The 22,124-nt window shown below is 36.8% G+C and overlaps 1 protein-coding gene across 1 annotated transcript; it reads right to left on the minus strand.

Annotated features, from left to right (window-relative positions):
* Nucleotides 1-13,623: 13,623 nt before the first annotated feature.
* LOC100707773 (carbonic anhydrase 4-like) lies at nt 13,624-16,881 on the minus strand. Its single transcript, XM_013272529.2, has 9 exons — nt 16,873-16,881; nt 16,576-16,651; nt 16,441-16,467; nt 16,189-16,362; nt 15,728-15,876; nt 15,513-15,608; nt 15,196-15,274; nt 14,928-15,100; nt 13,624-14,813 (listed from the first exon to the last, which is right to left on the minus strand). Exons 2-9 carry the CDS (start codon nt 16,649-16,651, stop codon nt 14,622-14,624), a joined length of 966 nt encoding a protein of 321 aa, XP_013127983.1. The 5' UTR covers nt 16,873-16,881; the 3' UTR covers nt 13,624-14,621.
* Nucleotides 16,882-22,124: the final 5,243 nt, after the last annotated feature.

Below are 22,124 nucleotides of genomic sequence, written 5' to 3' on the forward strand. Positions count from 1 at the left end.
ACTTCAGTATCTTCAACGTACTACTGCTGTGGGATTTTTATTATTATTAATGAAGGTTACTCGCCACCGAGCTAACATTGTTCGCTGGCGTTAGCTGAGGTTTGTTCATAGACTGCAGAGTGTTAGGTCATTTCTCAATACTCATGTACGAGTACTCGTGTTTTTGCTAGTCTGGACTTCTCTAGAACACAGCGCGATACCATTGGAACAGCAGTGTACTTGATGACATCACAGCTCTGGAGATTTTACTACCATCCCCTCTTAATTTAACTGTGATGTGAAAATTACACATGACACAAAAAATTGCACATGATGTAATGGATTTCTTTAAGAAAAAAAATATCTTAAGCACTTTGGCAAAATTCACTTTTACGTATCATCAGTTTCATAATGCCTAATAAGCTTCATACAGTTAGCACAATCACTACATGACAGAAATGCAGAAACTTATCCTCTTTTAATAAACATGATACACATGTATGCCTGAATAAAAACAAACAGGTGAGAAGTTAGAAGGCTTTTATTTTTATTTTTAGTTTAGTAAACACTCAAAACTTACAACAGACAGCTGCTGTGGTTTGGAAGAGAATTTAACAAATATTTAAAATATAATCTGATCATGTTTGGAGCAGCCCTCAGGATCTCCATGTGTTAACATGCTGTTTTTAGACTCGATGAATAGCATTAACAGTCTGCTAGCTGCAAATAATCATGTGCAGTTTCACATGATTATTAACAGACAAAAAGAAAACACATTACTGCTACAGAAATAGTTTTCTATATGAGATCACTGCAAAAAGTGCAGCCTTACCTTATGTCCACTCTACTGTTACTCATTATATATTATATATAAGATTAAATATAAGATTCAAAAATCTAGTTGGTATCGGTATGGCGAGTTGCCTTCAGTAATAGTAATAACTCACACAGCAATAGTACATTCATGTAGTTGTAAAAACCATGGCAGTATATTAAGTATTCAGAATACGTTACTCATTGAGTAACTTAACGGAATATGTTACAAAATACATTTTGGGGCATGTATTCTGTAATCTGTAGTGGAATACATATTAAAAGTAACCTTCCCAAAACTGTTTATCAGCCAGAAGTAATCCTGGAAGGAGCATCATCATAGTTGTTACTTTAGTAGGCTGATTACCTATAGACTTTATACAGATAACTGAAAATTATTCAGCCCCCTGAGTCAATACTTTGTAGAACCACCTTTTGCTGCAATTACAGCTGCCAGTCTTTTAGGGTATGTCTCTACCAGCTTTGCACATCTACAGACTGAAATCTTTGCCCATTCTTCTTTGCAAAACAGCTCCAGCTCAGTCAGATTAGATGGACAGCATTTGTGAACAGCAGTTTTCAGATCTTGCGGCAGATCTGAAAACTGCTGTTCACAACTCTGTCCATCTAATCCATCTAATTACACACACCCCACTTTTCAGATATTTATTTGTAAAAAATGTTTGGAATCATGTATGATTTTCGTTCCACTTCTCACGTGTACACCACTTTGTATTGGTCTTTCATGTGGAATTCCAATAAAACTGATTCATGTTTGTGGCTGTTATGTGACAAAATGTGGAAAAGTTCAAGGGGGCTTTTGCAAGCCACTGTATATTTATGTAGAACATTTGACTAACAGAAGATGATCAGAAGGAGTACTTTAAAGACACATTTACATTTCTGGTTTCAAAGAAATACAGTAAAAAATAACGATATCTGTATTTCTGTATTGTTAATATTAATACCAGTAAACCTGTATTTACTTGATATCAGATTAATACACGATTTGTAGTATCACACACTCGCATGAACTGTGATTTGCATTATCACCAGAATATGCATGTAATGATGGTCCCTAAATGGCTGCTAAGTCTGTTTTACACTGTTGAAAATGCATTACTATAACAAAGAACATTCAAGAATATCTCTTCAGTCAACAAAATTCAGTTAATTTTGATCTTGTCATTGTATGTCATTGGAAGTTGTATATATAGAACACCAGGTTCTAATATTGAAATATTTAAGGAGTGGGTAGATAAAACATTTATTAGGACAAATCAAAAAGTTATGTTCATTTGTGGGGATTTCAACATAGACCTATTAAATCCAAACAAACATAGTATGACAGATGAGTTTATTAATACAATGTATAGCATGGGACTTTGTCCAGTGATCACTAAACCCAGCAGGATTACAGTACAGTCTGCAACCTTAATAGACAATATATTTACTAATGAAATAGAAAACAGATCTATAAGTGGTCTCCTAATTAATGACATTAGTGATCACCTGTTTTTGCAGTGTATGACAGCAATTACAGGAAGGTCAAACAGGAAAATACAACAAAATACAAAAGAGAGAGAACAGAGGAGTCCATAAATGCATTTAAAAGTGATGTACTTAAGCAAGAATGGGAGATGTTGTATAAGGAAAAAAATATTGATAAAGCTTATGAGACTTTTTTAGGAAAATTTTAATTGTTATATGATAGCCATTGCCCAGTAAATAAATATAGCAAAAAAACAAACAAACAAATATGCAGCATGCCCATGGATCACGAAAGGATTACAAAATGCATGTAAAAAGACAAACACCTTGTATAGAGAATTTATAAAGAACAGAAGCAGAGAAGCTGAAAATAAATACAAGAAATCTAAAAACAAATTAACTAGGAATTTGAGGTCATCTAAAAAGGAATATTATGAGAAATTATTAAATATGAATAAAAATAACATTAAAGGGATTTGGAAAACATTAAATACCATCATTAAAAATGGTTCTAGAGAGTTAAATTACCCTTTGTATTTCACTAATAATGATAGAAATATTAGAAACATGAGTGATGTGGTTAATGAGTTCAATAAATTCTTTGGAAGTGTTGGGCCAGACTTGGCTGATAGAATTCCTGATACAAGAAATTCTACAGAGAAAGAAACTGAACTCATTGAACGTAATCCTCATTCAATGTTTTTAACGGTGGTAGAAGAAAAGGAAATCATTGATATTGTTTGGAAATCACAAATAGAAAAATTCTACAGGCTTTGATGACATCGATATGGAAATCGTTAAGAAAGTTATCGACAGTGTTGGGCAAGTTACTTTCAAATAGTAATTCAATTATAGTTACTAGTTACTTCTTCAAAAAAGTAACTGAGTTAGTAACTGAGTTACAATATTCTAAAAGTAATTAATTACTTGGAAAAGTAACTATTGCGTTACTTAAAAAAAAAAACAAAGAACGTTTAACCCTCTGGCGTCCAGGGTATAATTGGCCATTTTTTTACTACTCTTGATTTTCTCTCCACATTTTACCTTTAAAAACTATTTACTTTGCCTTGTTTGGTATCATTCTTTTTAGCGCAACCTCACGTGCCTGAATTTACAGTTATGTTCTCATTTTGTCATACTGTATAACCAGAATTGATCTAAAATCAGACAAAAAACATAAAATCAGAGTAGAAAAAGTTATATTTTTACTGTAACAACCATAAACATGTTTAATGAATCATATTTTATAACTTCAAATGCAAATATTAATTGTCAATTTTAAAATCCTATGCACAAGTTTTGCAAACAACAAAGTTATTTGCATCCATTTACCTTTTACCCTTTTTTTAAATAACCATTTCAAACTATTTACAGAACAATCAGCTGTTTTTCAATAAGATGCCACACAAATTATTTGTGCCACTCCAAAAAAATCATTTCTGTCCACTATAAAGGAGAACATCACAGCCTGATACCTGCAGGTCTGACAGCAGCAGGTGTATCACTGCTGTTTCTACCTGGAGACAGCAGTCGCCTCATTGTTCTGACACACAACACAAAACTATCCACAACACTACACACTAACTACACAAGACAACACATTAACTACACACTCCAAACACGCTAAACGTCACAAATCTCACATCTCAAAACTCGCTCTCTCTTTCTCTCTCTCTCTTTTCCTGCTCTCTCTCCCTCTCTCTTTCTCTCTCCCTCTTTCTCTCTCTCCCTCTCTCTTTCTCTCTCCGTCACTCCTAAAACTTCCCCTGTTTTGTTTTGTTTTTTTGCTCATAAGCAGAGAGTGCTTGCTAGCGCTAACGTGGCGAAACTATTGAGGAAAAAACGCCGCGTATATATCGTTTATCATGACTCTGGTTTTACGTGGCCTATCGGCACAATTTAAAAACTAGCACCTTGTTGCTTTGTCTTTAAGTGGTCATGTGATCGGCTTACCACGACTACTTTATTCTTCCTCAGTCAAACAGCAGCACTCATGCGATTGTTTTGCCTCCTTAGCTCCAGGTGTTGTGCTAGACAGTGATCGTGATTACCGTCCGTGCGGGAGCGCGCAGCTGCTTAAAGCTGTAGCGCCCAGATTACTTACAGCTACTTCCTGCAGCTGATATAAGATGCGGTGAACTGAACACAGCTTCAACTGTTTGTTGAAAAATAGTAACGGACCGCGTTACCTTGTTAGTAACTGTAACGGCGTTGTAACGATAGGAATAGTAATTAGTTAGATTACTCGTTACTGAAAAAAGTAACGCCGTTAGTAACGCCGTTACTTGTAACGCCGTTATTCCCATCACTGGTTATCGATGGCATCTCCAAACCTTTAACGTACATTTGCAATTTGTCTCTACAAACTGCTGCATTCCCAACAAAAATGAAAACAGCTGAAGTAATACCACTGTTTAAAAATGGAGATAGACACCAATTCACAAATTACAGGCCCGTTTCTCTACTTTCACAATTTTCAGAAATACTGGAAGAAGTTTTCATTAATAGACTTGACAAATTTATAGATAAACATAAAATAATAATGAACAGTCAGTATGGTTTCAGACCAAATAGATCAACATCCATGGCATTAATGGAACTAATTGAAAATATCACCAATAATATAGATCAAAGACAATGCACAGTTGGTGTTTTCATTGACCTAAAAAAAGCTTTTGACACAATTAATAATGAAATATTACTTGATAAACTGGAGTACTACGGCATCAGAGGAGTGGTGCTAGAGTGGGTCAGGAGTTATTTGAGAGAAAGGCAACAATTTGTGTAGTTTGGTGAATATCAATCAGAGTGCCTGGACATTGTTTGTGGAGTTCCACATGGGGTCAGTATTGGGACGACCAAAGCTGTTTATCCTGTACATCAATGATATATGTAAAACATCTGATATATTACAGTTTATTTTATTTGCAGATGATACAAATATTTTTTGTGCTCGAGAGAATTCACAGCAGCTTATGGAAATTGTCACACAAGAAATGATTAAACTGAAAACATGGTTTGACAGAAACAAGTTATCACTAAATTTGAATAAAACTACATTTAAGTTATTTGGAAATTGAAAAAAAGATGCTGGAGCAAAATTGTTGATAAATAATGTTGAAGTAAAGCAGGTTTGTCATACAAAATTTCTGGGTGTGATAATAGATAACAAAATCTGCTGGAAACCTCACATAAAGCATTTACAACCTAAACTGTCAAGAAGCATCTCTGTTCTGAGTAAAGGTAAACATTTTTTGCCTTCCAAATCACTCCAGGTGTTTTTCTGTACACTTATACTGCCATATTTGGAATACTGTGTGTAAATCTGGGGAAATACATACAAAACTTCACTTCAACCATTGTGTAAAATTCAGAAAAATGCAATCAGGATGTTAACTAAAGCAGGATTTAGAGACCACACTAGCATTATGTTCTTTAAATAAAAAATTCTGAAGTTTATGCATCTTGTAAAATATAAACCTGCAAAAATGATGTACAAAGCCAGATATAATATGTTACCAGGAAATGTACAGAGGATGTTTTTTGACAGAGAAGGGGACTATGAATTAAGGGGAAAATTAAATCTGAAGACTCTTAAAGCACGGACTAAGGTAAAAGCCTTTTGTGTTACCATTTGTGGGGTCAAACTGAGGAACAGTTTTCCTGTGGACCTACAGCAATGTTCAAGCATTAGTCAGTTCATAAGGATGTTTCGAAAACCGCTTTTGGAAGAATATGAAACTGATAAAGTTGATCACCCATTGTATATGTAACTATGCTAAATTGTATCTTTCACTGTAGCTATGTTAATACATGAGGACATGCAGGTGTCAAAGGAAAGGTTCGGCTCTTCTCTTGCTGTACTGCCTGATCTAAACTCAGATGGATTCAGGGATTTAGCAGTTGGAGCACCTTTGGAGAATGATGGTGAAGGCAGCATCTACATATTCCACAGTGAAGGAAGCGGAAGAATCAGTCCTACTTACTCACAGGTACACGACATCGATCGAGGAACTCACAAAGATGACTAAATACATCTATAATTCAAAGTCGATATTTCTACACTCTGCAGCTTGCACAGCCATCTCTATTTTTTTAAATAGAGATAGAATAGATAGAATACATAACTCTAAATTTGTCTTATATTTAGATTATTGAAAGCAACCACCCTTTGCTTTGCTGACAGCGTTGCAAACCGTTGGACTTCTCTCAATGAGCTTTGTGCTGTAGTCACCTGAAATGGTTTTATTTCACAGGTGTGATTTGTCAAGGTTCATTTGTGGAATTTCTTGCCTTCTTAATGGGCTTGGGACCATCAGCTGTGTTGTGCAGAAGGTTGGTACACTGACAGCCCTATTTGGCAACTGTTAGAATTCATATTATGGTAAGAACCAATCAGCAAAGTAAAGAGAAACAACAGTCCATCATTACCTTAAGTACTGAAGGTCAGTCGGCCCAGAAAATTGCTAAAACTTTGAATGTGTCCCCAAGTGCAGTCGCAAAAACCATCAAGCACTATGGCGAAACATGAGGACCGCCCCAGAAAAGGAAGACCAACAGTCACCTCTGCCGCTGAGGATAAATTCATTTGAGTCACCAGCCTCAGAAATTGCAAGTTAACAGCACCTCAGATTAGAGCCCAGATAAATGCCACACAGAGTTCCAGTAAACAGACACATCTCTACATCAACTATTCAGAGGAGACTGCATGAATCAGGCCTTTATGGTCAAATAGCTGCTGAGAAACCACTACAAAGGAAAAGCAACACGCAGAAGAGATTTGTTTGGACTAAGACACACAAGGAATGGATATTAGACCAGTGGAAATCTGTGCTTTGGTCTGATGAGTCCAAATGTAAGATCTTTGGTTCCACCTGCTGTGTCTTTGTGTGATGTAGAAAAAGTGAACAGATGGTCTCTACATGCATGGTTCTCACCATGAAGCATGGAGGAAGTGGAGGTGTGATAGTGTGGAGGTGCTTTGCTGGTGACACTGTTGGGAATTTATTCAAAATTGAAGGCACACTGAACCAGCATGGCTACCACAGCATCCTGCAACAGGACAGGATGCTGTTGTCTTGTTTTAAAAAATGCATGGAGATCATTGAATGAAAAATCAGCGTGCCTCTCATTTGTCCTTCACAAAATCAGCTGATTTCATGTGGTACAATAAGAATATTTAATACGTTGAAAGTGTTTCAGTATTATGAACCCCCAAAGGACATAGGACTGAATCTTCATTTGTTTTCTTTTTAAATAAAGTTTTACACTAACACTAACTGTGTTTTTCAGCTCTGAACATCATATGGATATTTCATGAAATTAAGCTATGAATGCTAAAAAATGCTGGGAAAAATAACAACAAATACAGCCATTAATTAATTAATTAATTAATTAAAAAATAATACAAGTCATAAAGTTTCAACCCAATGCCTATACTTTGTAGCAAGGTGAATTTTTGCACAGCTTTGAATGAACATGTACTTATATTGTTTTTAAATCACCCAGTTCTGAGGGGTCTTCAATTTGGTCACTCTTACATGAAATGAACCACTGTTTAAGGGGCCAGGAAAGAATTAACCTACTGTACTAATCACAGCTTGACCGTGTCTCCTGTCAGGTGTGTGGTCCAACTTCTTTAAATAGACTAACGTTACTTCACCAAGTCAGCAGATTCTGAAGAGTTGTGTAGGACCTTTCTTTTTTTCAGATTTGTTTGGTCTTTTATGGTATTAATCATTGTTTAAGGGACATGGAAAAAATCAACCTGCTGTATTATGACAACCTGGCATTATCTACTGTCAGATGAGTGGTCCAACCATTCCAAAGGCTGCAAAAGTATCACCATGTACAATTGTGTGTGCTTTCAGATGAACCATTCTAATACATATGGACTACCCATACCATCTTCTCTTCAAGGCAACAGTGAATGGAGTTTTTGAAAGTGTATCCATAATGATTACAGTCCTAATGCCTCATTAATATACTGCTTGTAGCACAATGAATGCTTGAATGAAAGAATGGACTTATAAAGTGGAAATTGTTGTATTGTGTCTCTCTTTTTCATTTATTTTTCTGTAAACAGACAGTTATACAGTTAAACACAGTCCAGATTTTTAATGTAAAATAAATTGTATATAAGAGCTATGATTTGTCTACAATGTAGGGAATTCAGATGCCTATTGTTGGTGCAAACCACTGGAAGGGAGGCTATGTGCAATACACAACATGGGGCCAGAAGGTGAAAACATATAAAGATGTGTCTTTGGAGCCTGACAGTTATCGTGGTAAGAATATTACACTTTTAACAATATAACTCATACGCACTACAAGACAAAACATTTGTAATTTTTTCAATACTGATGAGATGGAAGTTGTCATACAGTACTGTAAAAAAGTCTTAAGCAACTCCTAATGTCTTGATAATTTGCTTCAGAGCCAGATGTCTTTTTTATGATCTTTTTGAAATAGTTCTTCAGGGTTTCTGAAGATCTTTCAAAGTTTTACTTAGGACATTAGCTGCTTTTCCACACATTTCAGTCCAGTCATTTTTTACCTGACCATTTCCAGAGGAACATTTTGTTTGTGTGTGTGTATGCAAAGCCTCTTAAGGGGCTTACATACATTTTCTCCTTACACTAAGTCACATAACGTTCGTGTAATAGGCCCCCAGTAACCCTATGCTGGGGAGGGCAAACTTCCCTAGATTTTTCACGCATAGGGGTTTTTGAATTGCTCTTTGTCTGGTCCCTCACCTAGTACTAATTCCAACCAGCTTCTCACTATAAAAAATAGTTTCTTAAATTAAATATTTTAGAAATGCAGTTAGTGAAATAGTCTTTTATAACTACCGTAGTTTTCGGGTCATAAGCCGCTACTTTTTTCCCACACTGTGAACACTGCGGCTTATACTGAGGTGCGGCTAATGCATTTTTTTTTCATGCGGCCAAAAACATTTTGCCTGGTAACAGTAGACCAATAAAATTGATAAGTAGTATATATATGGTATATATTTTTACCGGTTGTTAAGAGACGTTGTAATGTTATTTGTGCACTGTTCCGTAAAAAAACCATAAGCAACGTAATTTGTGTGTTACCGATACGTATGTATACTTAAAGGTAGCCATGTTACAGGCGCTGTTCGAGGAAAATGAAGCATTTGCAGTATGTATTTTTTGTATGTTACCATAACGTTTATGTTACCTTATGGATTAAATTAAACGTTAAAAATCCTCACGTGTAATATTTCTGTGTAAATATCTCATATTACGAGTGAAACGCATACGGCTTAAAATCCGGTGCGGCCTGTACAAGTACAAAATTGATTTTCTTTCTAAAATCAGAGCATGCGGCTTTTAATCAGGTGCGCTCTGTAGTCCGGGAATTACGGTAGTAACATCAAACTCATTTAAATACTTAATGAGGAACTATCAACAAGCTCTGGAACTAAATGTAAGAGCCCAAATAATTAAGAATTTATGAGGTCATCACACCTACACACATGCACCATCATCATATTCTGGAATGTGAGTTTCTTTCATTATTTTTCACTGTATGCTCTAACTTAACAGTTTCACTCAGCAGTGCTGCCAGCCTCTCACTGTACTGCTTCTGTATGATCCCAGTGCACTGTTGGATAAATGGGATAGGGAGAATTAGAAAATGCCTAACAACTGAGCAAGCCATCCTCTTCTGGCATTGCTCCCTACAGACACAGACTACAAAGGAAGCTGATTTCCAGAAGCGACTGGAGGATGTGCTGCATGTCAGAGGGACTAAAGAGATCCTCAACAGTACTCTTTCCACCACCGGAATATGTCCTCAGTCACTTCATTCTCACTGTAAGCAGCAATCCATCTTGCATTAATCTGTCTGTATTTATTTGGATCTGGCAAAGGTTTCAAATGAACATACTCAGGTTTTACTGCACATTGCATCTGTTTCAGTTTCTCTTACTCAGAGAGCTAATGAAACAAAACATTTGAAAAGATATGAAATGGCGCACCTTCGATCAGGAGCATCAGATGTTAGGGTGTGGTGACAAAAAGTACACTATATCAGTGAATAGTCAGTAGCAGAAAAAAGGTTAAGTCCTGGTGATTGTAGTCTGAACAAATCAGCTTGGATGAGATAAGCAGAGTCGACTGGCTCGTCATCTACCAGCCAGAAAAACACCCCCAAAACATAATGTTTTCCACCTACATGTTTGATGTTAAGGACAGTGTTGTTGTATACCTCGATTTTGGTCTAATCTGACCACAACACTTTCACCCAGTCCTCCTCTGAATCATTGAGATGTTCAGTGGCAAACTTCAAATGAGCCTGTACATGTGTTTTCTTGAGCAGGGGGACCTTGCAGGTACTACAGGATTTCAGTCCTTCACAGCGTAGTGTGTTACCAACTATTTTCTTAGTGACTATGGTCACAGCTGCTTTGAGATCATTGACAAGATCCTCCCGTGTAGTTCTGGGCTGGTTTCACACCGTTCTCACTATCATTGAAACTCCACGAGGTGAGATCTTGTGTGGTGCTCCAAACCGAGGGTGATTGGCAGTTATTTTATGATTCTTCCATTTGCCAATAATCGCATCAACTGCTGTCACTTTCTCACCCAGCTGATAGTGATGGTCTTGGAGCCCATTCCAGCCTTGTGTAAGTCCACAATCTTGTCTCTGTCATTCTTGGAAGGCTCTTTTGTCTTGGCCATGGTGCAGAGTTTGGAATCTCTGCACCATGATTGATTGCTTCTATGGATGGATGTCTTTTATACAGGTAGCAAGGTCAGAAGGCTCCCAATGTCAGCTCATTACTTGTATAAAATAAACCAGATATCTTGTTGATTAATAGGGGATCAAATAATTATTTCAATCATGAAAATGCAAATTAATTAATAACTTTTTGAAATAAATGTTTCTGGATTTTTTTGGTTTTCGTTCCATCTCTCACTATTCAAAAAAACCTACCATTGAAATTATAGACAGAACATTTCTTTAAGAAAAGTTAGTAGTCTTACTATTAAGTTAGTTGTAGACTAGAAAAGTTTGGGTTACAAAACCTGTGCTGGCAAATGGTATGAGGACTGTAATAACTTTAAGATCACTTTAATAGTTAATTGCACTACTGAGCACTCAGAATAAAACAGTTATAGATTCACATGATTTGAGAGTTGTTTGTGTAGGGAGTGAAAATTAGGACAAGGTCAAATAACAGTAAACTCTCACAGACAGTTGCTGAGTGATCACCTATTCCTAACTATTTAAAACTACCAGAATGAAATCACGAAAGCCCCTGTTTGAGATTCCTTCACACAAATCTTCACTTAGCAATCAGTCTGCAGACCTTCAAAGGTGCCACGTCTGCATTATTCTTTACCAGCATGGATGGAGGAACTCAGAAGGCAGATGAGAGTCGGAATAAGAGATAGAGGGGTCTGAGTAGTAGCCTGATTAGATCCAGTGACTGAATTCAACCTTCATATCAACTTTCTAGAGTCTAGAAATGCATACAGTCAGTGTGGGCGATGGAAATCAGCCAGAACAACTCATGAAACGTCTGCTGTCATTTTGTTGAATTTAGTTGTGTAAATCCACAAAGAGCAGCAGGTCAGCTGATCAAAGCATGTACATCAGGAAAATCTACTGTAGCACCCAATATAAATTATTGTGAGTTGTGATTCTTTCCCCACACTGAGCCACTAAAACTGATTTTAGAGTTCCCCCACCTCCTGAATCCACTTTAACCCCTAACTGTACTGATTTGTCTGTTTAGATTCAAAGACATCCTCTACAATGTAGGCAACAGAAAATGGAGTATTTTTATTTTCCTTCTTTTTCTTCAGATTCAAGCTGTGCACAGTTGGAATAAAAAAAAGGTTAGACTAAAGTTTGTATTCTCGTCTACTGATATTATTTTATAATTATGTTAATATAAGACAGAAATCAGAAACATTCTCCAAAGAGCTACTTTTTACTTTGTTACTTTGAGTACATTTCAGAGCTTGTACTTTTTTACTTCTACTTGAGTCAAGAAGTTGAATCAGTACTTCAACTTTTACTGGAATAATTTTTAACAGTAGTATTTGTACTTCTACTTAAGTACAGGATGTCTGTACTTTTTTGTCCACACTGGTGTGGACAAAAATTGGCAGCTTCACAGGTTTTGAACCAACAGAGAATAAAACTGGGGACTTTTGTGTTTTCAGAGCTATGTATCATTTCAAAAGTTCCAGAAACTTCCAAGAATTTAAAAAAGACAGTAAAACTGCAGAAACACTCATAAATAATTTTAATTGTCATTTAATAAGATCAGGAAGGTCGCAGTTTTCTTCATGTTCTAGCAATACAGTACAGTATTAAGGACATAAACAATGTGCATCACTGATAAATAATTTTGTTCATCTGAGAAAGTAACACAAAAAGCCTTCATAACATGAACTTCATAAATGAATCAGCAGGTTTTCATTTTCCATTTTGTGGGTTAAGCTACTGTCGTTTTGCAAATTTTGAAGCCAATATAACCTTATCCCGCTAACACTGTGAAAGTCCAGCTTTTCAGATCCAATTAAAATCAAATCACTCAAAATAATTCTCTGGAAAAGAGTAGAATTCTTAGAACACAGTTTATTAAACATTGTCATATAAACAGCAGAACAGTACATTTAAAAGTGGAAATAACACATAAAAAACAAGCAAACGAAAAAGCGAAGCAAACCGGAGTGTAGAGCCTTAAAGCACAAACACAGAAGAGACAGACAGGAAAGAAGCAGCAGGAAGAAGAGAGCGAGCACATATCGGACTCATCTTATATAGGGACAGGGATCCCCCCTCCCGTTTTTAGTTATCCTTTCATCCTCTGTTTTTCTCTTTTCATCTTCTGCTTATGACATACACAGCCCTACACCATAACTTCTTGCAAACCAATCTCTCATCCATCACTGCATAGGGTCCCTTTGTCAGCTTTATGGCCAAAGTGAGTCTGAAAGTCTACAGAAAGGCAGTTAATCAGTTAATGGGGGGCGATCGTGGCTCAAGAGTTGGGAGTTCGCCTTGTAATCGGAAGGTTGCCGGTTCGAGCCCCGGCTCGGACAGTCTCGGTCGTTGTGTCCTTGGGCAAGACACTTCACCCGTTGCCTACTGGTGGTGGTCAGAGGGCCCGGTGGCGCCAGTGTCCGGCAGCCTCGCCTCTGTCAGTGCGCCCCAGGGTGGCTGTAGCTACAACGTAGCTTGCCATCACCAGTGTGTGAATGTGTGTGTGAATGGGTGAATGACTGGATATGTAAAGCGCTTTGGGGTCCTTAGGGACTAGAAAGCGCTATATAAATACAGGCCATTTACCATTTAATCCATCTAACACTTTTGCTGGGCGCCCATGCTAGACATAAGCTGCTATCCATGTTGTGTAAGGGTTTACTTCATTGCCTTCTGGCGTTTGAGGCGAGGGCCAGAACTTCAGGTGCCTGCCCTGCAGAGGCCAGGTTTGTTTTGCTTATAGAAATATTAAAAGGCTGTACAGTTCTGGCTTTAGTCATTCACAGAGCCGTCTGCTTTTACCTTACAGCCGTTCACATCAAAGGAACCTCTTAATCTCGGCAGCTTAGGGAACCTTATGTTTATTTCCTTATAGCCGTTTGAGGGGCTTATGCTTTTATCTTATAGCTATTTGAAGGGGCTCATCTTTTTTAGCTTATAGCCCCAGAAAAGGCAGCAGGCCCTTGCTTTGCATCCATCCAAACAACTGCTTGCTTCTGTTGTACAGCAGTTGAAGGGCTGCACATGCCGTGAAGCAGTCCAGTTAAACACAGCTGCATGCTTCTGCTGCACAGCCGTCTCAAACCACTGCGTGCTTCTGTTGTACAGTTAAATGCAGCTGCATGCCAAGAAGGGTCTTATGCACATACTTTAGCAGTGCCAAGTTGAATTAACCCTTTGTTGGACTAGTCACAGTAGGCCATAAAGATATCAAAGGTTTCCTACTGACCCCCATTGTTACATTTTTAAGCAGTATTAATCAACATGTGTTCATACAACAAGTGGCACAAATTTTTCATTAATATACTGGGAGATATATATGAACTAAATATATGGATCATGTGATTTGAACATACGGGTTAAATGTTTAACACAGTGACTCCACTATATAAACACTTCATTATGAGTATGCATAGTATATATGAGTATATATGATTACACACAATTTATGAAAGTAACTATGATTCCTTGTCTAGTGTATACAGGTATATATGTCAGCTCAGTTTTAATTAAATGGGGAAAGAATGCATGTGCTGAAGTGAGGCAACGGGTTGATCAGAAAAGTTGCTGATGACGTCTTCTTTCTGTTTTTAGCTCCAACTCGAGCCCAGTGCAAGACTGAGGAGCAGCAGACCCAGGGAGAAGCAGGTTGTCGAGGCAGAACCGTTGCTCCTCTGAGTCCAGACTATTCTATCTGTTTGATTTTGTATGCGTCTGTAGACGTTTGTCATGAGTTGTGATGTGTTGTTTTCGACACGCACTGTGGTGCTGAAGAGGTCAATCTGGTCATGAGACATTTTTTTGTTTCCAGTTAGCTCCATGAACCACTAACAGTGTTTATGTGCTTGCAGCAATGACAATTAGGAGACACAAGGAAGAAATGAAATAACACCTACCAGATCTTTGCTGACTTTAATCGGTTCCTTAAAAACGGTCCAGACCACCGCCTCACTACAATTGGGGGTCGTCAAAGATCCAAGGTAGCGGTAATACTTAGAGAGAGACACATTGCCAAGCAGGTCTTTCAGGGAAAACCCGGCTGCAGTCGAACTAAACGAAACGTTGTTGTCTGAGGACAGAAACAAGGACTACATGAAGGAACTATTAATGAGACGATTTCGAGCCAGAAACAAGAGAGGAGTTTTTTTTTTTCAAAACTGTTACCTCTTTCTGTGATTTTGGCCAAGTAAGAGGTCAAATTGCGCCAGCTTTCCGGCTGACCAGTTGAGTTGTCTGACATTACCTGGAAAAAAATGCATATTGATTGTATAGTGAATGACTGGATATGTAAAGCGCTTTGGGGTCCTTAGGGACCATAAAAGCGCTATATAAATACAGGCCATTTCCCCACCTCATAGTTTGAAATAGACCAACAAGGAAAAACACCTCAAAGATATTGTGATGCTGCAATACATAATAATTCTCTTTGTCTCTGAAGTAGACAGCAGGCATTATAAAAACTTGTGTGCTGCTTCTCTCACCTCAATGAAGAAACCAAGTGCTGCAATTCCGGTGGGATCTTTACTGGCATCAGCTATACACCGATTGTACATTTCCTTGGTGTTCACAATATGCAGCTGGGAAAATTAAGTTATATGGTATACAGATTTTTTCTTATTTTTAATATCAATCTTAAAATTTTATTAGCAAAGAAAAATGTCAATATCATTAATATAATATGAAAAAACATCTGTACCTCCATAGGATAGCGCTTTCCATCCACTGTGTGCTCTGAGCCGGGGACAGAGGAGCCGTTGCCCCAGTGGAAGTGGAATTGTAGGGTTTCGTATACATCGGACAGGTTCCCTAGTCTAATATTAACTCCTTTCCTAAGGTTAACTCTGACTGTAAGAGAATGGAAATACAAAAAACAGGATGAAGTTATACCAAACCTGCGAGACGTAAGTAGGAAAATTTAGCTGAAGGCCAGTGCATTTAATTGTAGGATAGGGAACTGCATTGAAATTCCAGTTATACAAGTTTTCATTTTTTTTGTTTTTTTTTTTGTTTTGTAGTTGTTAAAGTAAGTCAAAAACAGAACTTTCAGGGTACGAAAACACTTTTGCAGCCACTACTTTCTTATAAAGCCATAAACCCAGTTCTGAGCTCTGAGTGCTCAGATAGAGTAGAAAAGCACTGTATAAGAACCATTCTCACCTGTGTTGTCATTATTTTCTATGAAATCTATCTTGGAAGTGTCATTATAATTTTCAAAATGAATTTCAGTCAGGTTGTCGTTCGGTTTGGCAGATTCTGAGACGATGTTAATGGGTGACTGTCGAGTTCCGCTGCAATGGGTGTAATTTTTTGGCCAGTTGGGCTCATCTACAGCTAACAAAAAGGACACATAAAGTCACTGAAGTGCAGTCACCCAGTGGGCAACATATAATAGATGTACTGGGTACTTACTGCATATATTCTGGTGATAACACCAGCCTGGATGAGAAGGGAGAAAAGTTAACATTCAGAATGCCATGAGTAGAAATATTGCGGAACACTAATTTCAAAATATCTCAGAAAATAGGCTCATCAATGAATACACACCACGTGGTCCCGGTTCACAGGAATCAGTGGGCACAAAGATGCACACAGTAAAGGCAGCTAGTACAAACCACTTCATCTGAAATGAGCAAAAACCCACATTGTTTATAACAATAATATTAATAATAATCAATCAGTTTACTAAAATGAATTAATAATACACTAGTGTTTGAAATGGCAAATTTACTTAAAAATAAACTTTGAACATTAACATAAAAATTAAGTAATGCTAAACTTTTAAATGCTACTGTTAGCTTCTATTTTAGACTCTAGGCTAATTCTTCCTTCCGTCTAGTTCACCTGAGCAGCACAGTGTCTTACCTTTGATGTACCTGTGTCTCCGTTCAGCCTGTTATCAGATGCAGCTCAGCTCGTCCTCCCTCTTTTTATTCCCTCAGTCCAACCCTGCTGCTGGCTGGAAAACACCTCCATAAGACATGTGACTGGATCTTCATCTCTGCAAAATAATTACATGGAATGATCTTTATGGGGGTTTTTTAAAGTTGTTTTTTTCACCTTGAAGCACTGTCGAGGAAAAAGGGATGACAATCCTTTGCAAGAGAGAGAGGCTGTTTTGTCGCAGGGTTTTGGTTTGAATCATGTTAATTGTAAACTGAGTACTGACTGCTATCTCAGTTTTTCTTTTTTTCTTTTTTATACCAACCCCTTTATACGAATATAAAAATCTTCAACATATATGTGGTTTGCCCTGTACTTTCTGGGAAACACAGAAACCAGTTTGGGAAATCCAAACAATCCTCTGAATAATTGTTGCTTGGAGTTTTCTGTTATAACATTAAGGCCTAATTCTTTAATTTAACTTCTAGCAACAGGACAACATCACCATTCGCCAAATATTCTGATCAAATGCTTAAACCTTAAACTACATACAAGTGATACAAGCTGAGGGGAGACAGACTTTATTATTTTTAATTTGGTTCCTGAAAGTCTGCGTACACATGAGCCATCACTCATACATCAAACTGTACATTTGGCAGCGATCCCTTCATGAGCATTTCCTCTTGAAGACTTTATTAATCCCTGAGAAAATTATGTGATCACAGTTGCTCCAAGACAATAAGGACAGGACCAACTATTAAGACAAAATGTCCTCTGGGATTAATAAAGTGCTCTGTTTCTGATTGTTTTAAGATTTAAATAAAGTTAAATTACAGCACTCATCATTCCATCCAGAGCAACAGAGACTACAGGAAAATGCTCATGAAGGCTGGATGGATTGCTGCCAAAAGTACAGTTTTATGTATGACTGATGTTGAATGATGCCTGGGTGTGTAACTAGACTTTCAGGAACTAAATTAACTTATGCCTATGTATATACCAAGCCATTACTCATTATTACTCATACATCAAACTATACTTTTGGCAGCAATCCAATCAGCCTTCATGAGCATTTCCAAGACAATAAAGACAGGAGCAACTCTTACCACAAAATGTCCTCTGGGATTAATAAAGTTCTCTTATTTTGATTGTTGTAATACTTAAATAAAGTTAAATTACAGCACTCGTCATTCCATTCAGAGCAACATAGACTAGAGTAAATGCTAGTTTAGATTAAAATGGATGAATGAAGAAAACTATTTACTGGAAATAGTTTTATAGATTTAGAGTGCAAAACGTCTGAATGGTCAAACTGAGCATAAAGTATTATTTTACATTCCTTTGTAATTTCTACACCTCAGATTACCAGTGCAACAGTGAAACACTCTCTGTAGAGTAGTCCAGAAGAAATCACCTCCATCTGAACGTCCGCAAGAAAACAGAGGTGGTGGTTAACTTGATGCATCTTGATGAATGCTCAATCATCCAGCTAAGGAAATCCCCAAAATTTGATTCTGTTCATCTGTACTTAGCGTTTTCAGTGAGAGAAACGTTTTGTCACTCACCCATTTGACCTCTTCAGCCTCAGCTGACTGCAGGTTTCCCCAACCTTATAAACCATACCTTTGCTCAATGACTGAAACTTAGCATCACTGGTGAACAATGGACTGGGAGGTCAGTTAAAAAACTTACTACCCACACAGTAGTCTCAAATTGAGTCTCAATGGCATAAAAAGGTACCCCACAGTGTTTCTATAAATGCTTTTTCTCATCTGAAACATATTGCTACCCTTTTGTATTGGATTACACAGAGCCAACGTCAAGAAAGCAATGACATTTAACACCACAAACCAGCACACAGGCAACTTACTCATAATAAGGTCTTATTTAACTGCCTTAATTTTGGATGATGGTCAATCAAACACACTTGACAGCATGTTATTTATATTTCTGAAAATATACATTTATAGTTTTATCTTTGTGCCTTTTCTTATATTTCAAGAATATATAGTGCACAAGCAGATCTGGACTTTTTTAAAATGAGTTTTTTACACATTTACACACAAACATTTCTTTCCATTCATGTTAATTGCTGTCATTTTAGAACTTTAAAATATTTTATGTTTAAATTTTATTTTTTAAGCTGAGCTTTTTTAATAAGACTGTGATGTGTCACTAAGATGCTGAACTTTGCAGATGGTTTTAAACACTTAAGTCAGATAGACTTACTGTAAAATGACAATGTAAATTTCCTAAAATCTGTAAGAAATTCATCTCAGATGGAAGCTTTTATAAGTGATGAGAAAAGATTAAAATATCCATGTTGAATGTATTTACCTTTGGTTTCGGTTATCTCAATACCATCAAATACCACTGTTACAAAAGCAGGAACAGCATCGTGAGAATGGTGCATGTTGTTTGGCCTGATATTTCAACATTTCATTGATGATAGAGCTTGTTAACCACTACACATTCGTACATTTGCAAGCTTAAAACAAGAGTGGGAAAAAAATGGCAGCTTCACAGCTTTTAAACCAACTGGGAATAAAACTACACACTTTTTTCCAAAGGTACATGGTTTAAGCACTTTTTGTGAACTAGAACAGCAAGCTCTTAAAATATTAAACAATTTGCCCTAGTTAAGGAAACCAAATGCAGTTATGAAAGAGTCCAGCCAGCAATGTATCATTTTAAAATGGCCAAAACTTCCAAGAGGTAAAACTGCAGAAACAGTCACAAATAGTTTTCATTGTCATTTAATAAGATGAAGTCACAGTTTTCTTCATGTTCAAGCAATACAGGAAAGTATTAAGGAGATAAACAATGTGCATCAATAATAAATGAACTTTATTTTTTGTCATGTGCAGCGAAGGTTGGACCCCTTCCGACCACACATCCATGGCACGTTGGGAGGACAGGTTGGAGAGAGGTAAAATGATAAGAATAACAATGAAATTAAACAACATCAGGGACACGAGGAGAAAAGAGAACTGTACTCAGACTGAGCTCCTAACTAGGAGAGCAGCTTGAGGACGGTAAAAAAAAAGCCCTGCAGCACATGAAAAAAAAAAAGAAAAAAAAAAGAATCTTCACATCTTACACCATGTAAAAAGGACGTGGGGGGGGGAAGCGGGTGAAGAATGGGCAGTCAACATCCCCCAGAACTGCACGGTGTGATATTGCCCGGAAAGGTTCCCTCCTGTAATGTTAATAATGATGATGCTAAACTTCTAGTAAGACAAGTTATCGATTTTTGTTTCTTTTGTAGTTGTTAAAGAAGGTCGAAAACAGGAATTTAAGGGAACAAAAAACAACACACTTTCGTAACCACTATTGATTTATAAAGCTTTAAGCCTAGTTATCACTGGTGTCACCAGTGTTTTCTACACTGTAAAGAAAAATCCTAATATAAAAGTATTTTACTGTGTATTTTACAGTTTTGTTCTGTTCTTCTAGAATATCATTAAATTTACATAAATAGACAGTGATTTCACATTTCAAATGTAAATTAACGTAAAATCACTGTAATGTAATAAAACATAATTTTCTTGTTTTTTTAAATGTATTTGTCTGTACATATGCATATTTAGATTGTTAAAATACATTCACAAATGTATCATGATTTCACAAATATGTGTCCGTTATTTGAAAGATTGAACTGTTAAATTCAAATGTAATGCTATGGAAAAATATATAAAATGATTCTCATAAACGTTTTTTACATCAAATAATAATAATAATTATTGCTATTTAGGGCGATCGTGGCTCAAGAGTTGGCAGTTCGCCTTGTAATCAGAAGGTAGCCGGTCCGAGCCCCGGCTCGGACAGTCTCGGTCGTTGTGTCCTTGGGCAAGGCACTTCACCTACCGCCTGCTGGTGATGGCCAGAGGGGTGATGGCGCGATATGGCAGCCTCGCTTCTGTCAGTCTGGCCCAGGGCATGCAATCCATTATTATTTAAACCAACTGTTGACTGTATATTTCTGTACATTTAAGTATTATTATTCATATTGCCACATTCACTGACCTTGTTTATAGGTAATTTCATTGTTTAATCACATTAACATGTTCCTAATTTAATGTTTAAAAGCACTTGAAAAAGGCAAAATCTCATGTAAAATTAGGGCAACAAACTGTATTGTCATTACTGAAAATAACCGTATTTTTATGAGAAAGTTATTTTCTGTTATTTGATGGTAGTATTTTGGCGCCCCAGCTGCCGGAATATCACTGTTTTTCTAGGATTTTTTTTTTTTTTAACAGTGTATGAATGTCATTGTAAAGGTCTCAATATAGTTGTCAATTTCCATCAGGTTGTTAACATTCAGAATGCCATGAATAGAAATAAAATTTCTGAGATTATACAATATCTCAGAAACAAAGCTCATGAATGAATACACATGTGATTCCTGCTTGCAGGAAATGGTGGGCACAAAGATGCACACAGTCAAATTGTTTATAACAACAATAATATTGTTAATAATAATAATAACCATCATCATCATCATCATCAACTAAAATGAATTAATAATACACTAGTGTTTGAAATGGCTAATTTACTTAAAAATAAACTTTGAACATTAACTTAAATATTAAATGAAGCTAAACTTTTAATTGTTACTGTCAGCTTCCATTTTAGACTTTGACCTAATTCCATCCAGAGCAACATAGACTAGAATAAATCCTCATGAAGACTGGATGGATTAATGCCAAAAGTACAGTTTTATTTATGAGTGATGACACATAAGTAGACTTTCAAGAACTAAAAGTACTTAAAGCAGTTTAGGTACTTTCAGTTTTGGAACCGCTTCTGTCAGTTGTGTCTGATGTTTTTGTGTGAGCATTTTCATTTTAATTAAGTAAATTATGCGGTTAAGCAGAATGCTATGTGCGCAGTCACATGAAACAAGTTTCTGAGATGTCTGTGCTCCAGTTTCTCAGAAACTCTGTAGTGTTTAAAGGACGTATGGGCGTTGATTAGCAGGTATCTGTGCAATGTAGTCAGTACAATCTATGTATACACCTGCAGGCCTGATAGCATTTTTGTCCAACTATAACTTTAGGAGTGGCTCTTTTGAAGTCAGAATAAATTAGGAGTTAGGTATATTTTTAACATAGCAAAGTTGCAAAGGCTTTACTGAAAAAATAATTTCACCTTTGATTTTTCACTTTATGGTAAAGGTTGTTACCTGAAGATGAAGAAAAAAACAGACA

The sequence above is a fragment of the Oreochromis niloticus genome, linkage group LG8 (assembly GCF_001858045.2).
Source record: "Oreochromis niloticus isolate F11D_XX linkage group LG8, O_niloticus_UMD_NMBU, whole genome shotgun sequence".
Classification (NCBI taxonomy): domain Eukaryota; kingdom Metazoa; phylum Chordata; class Actinopteri; order Cichliformes; family Cichlidae; genus Oreochromis; species Oreochromis niloticus.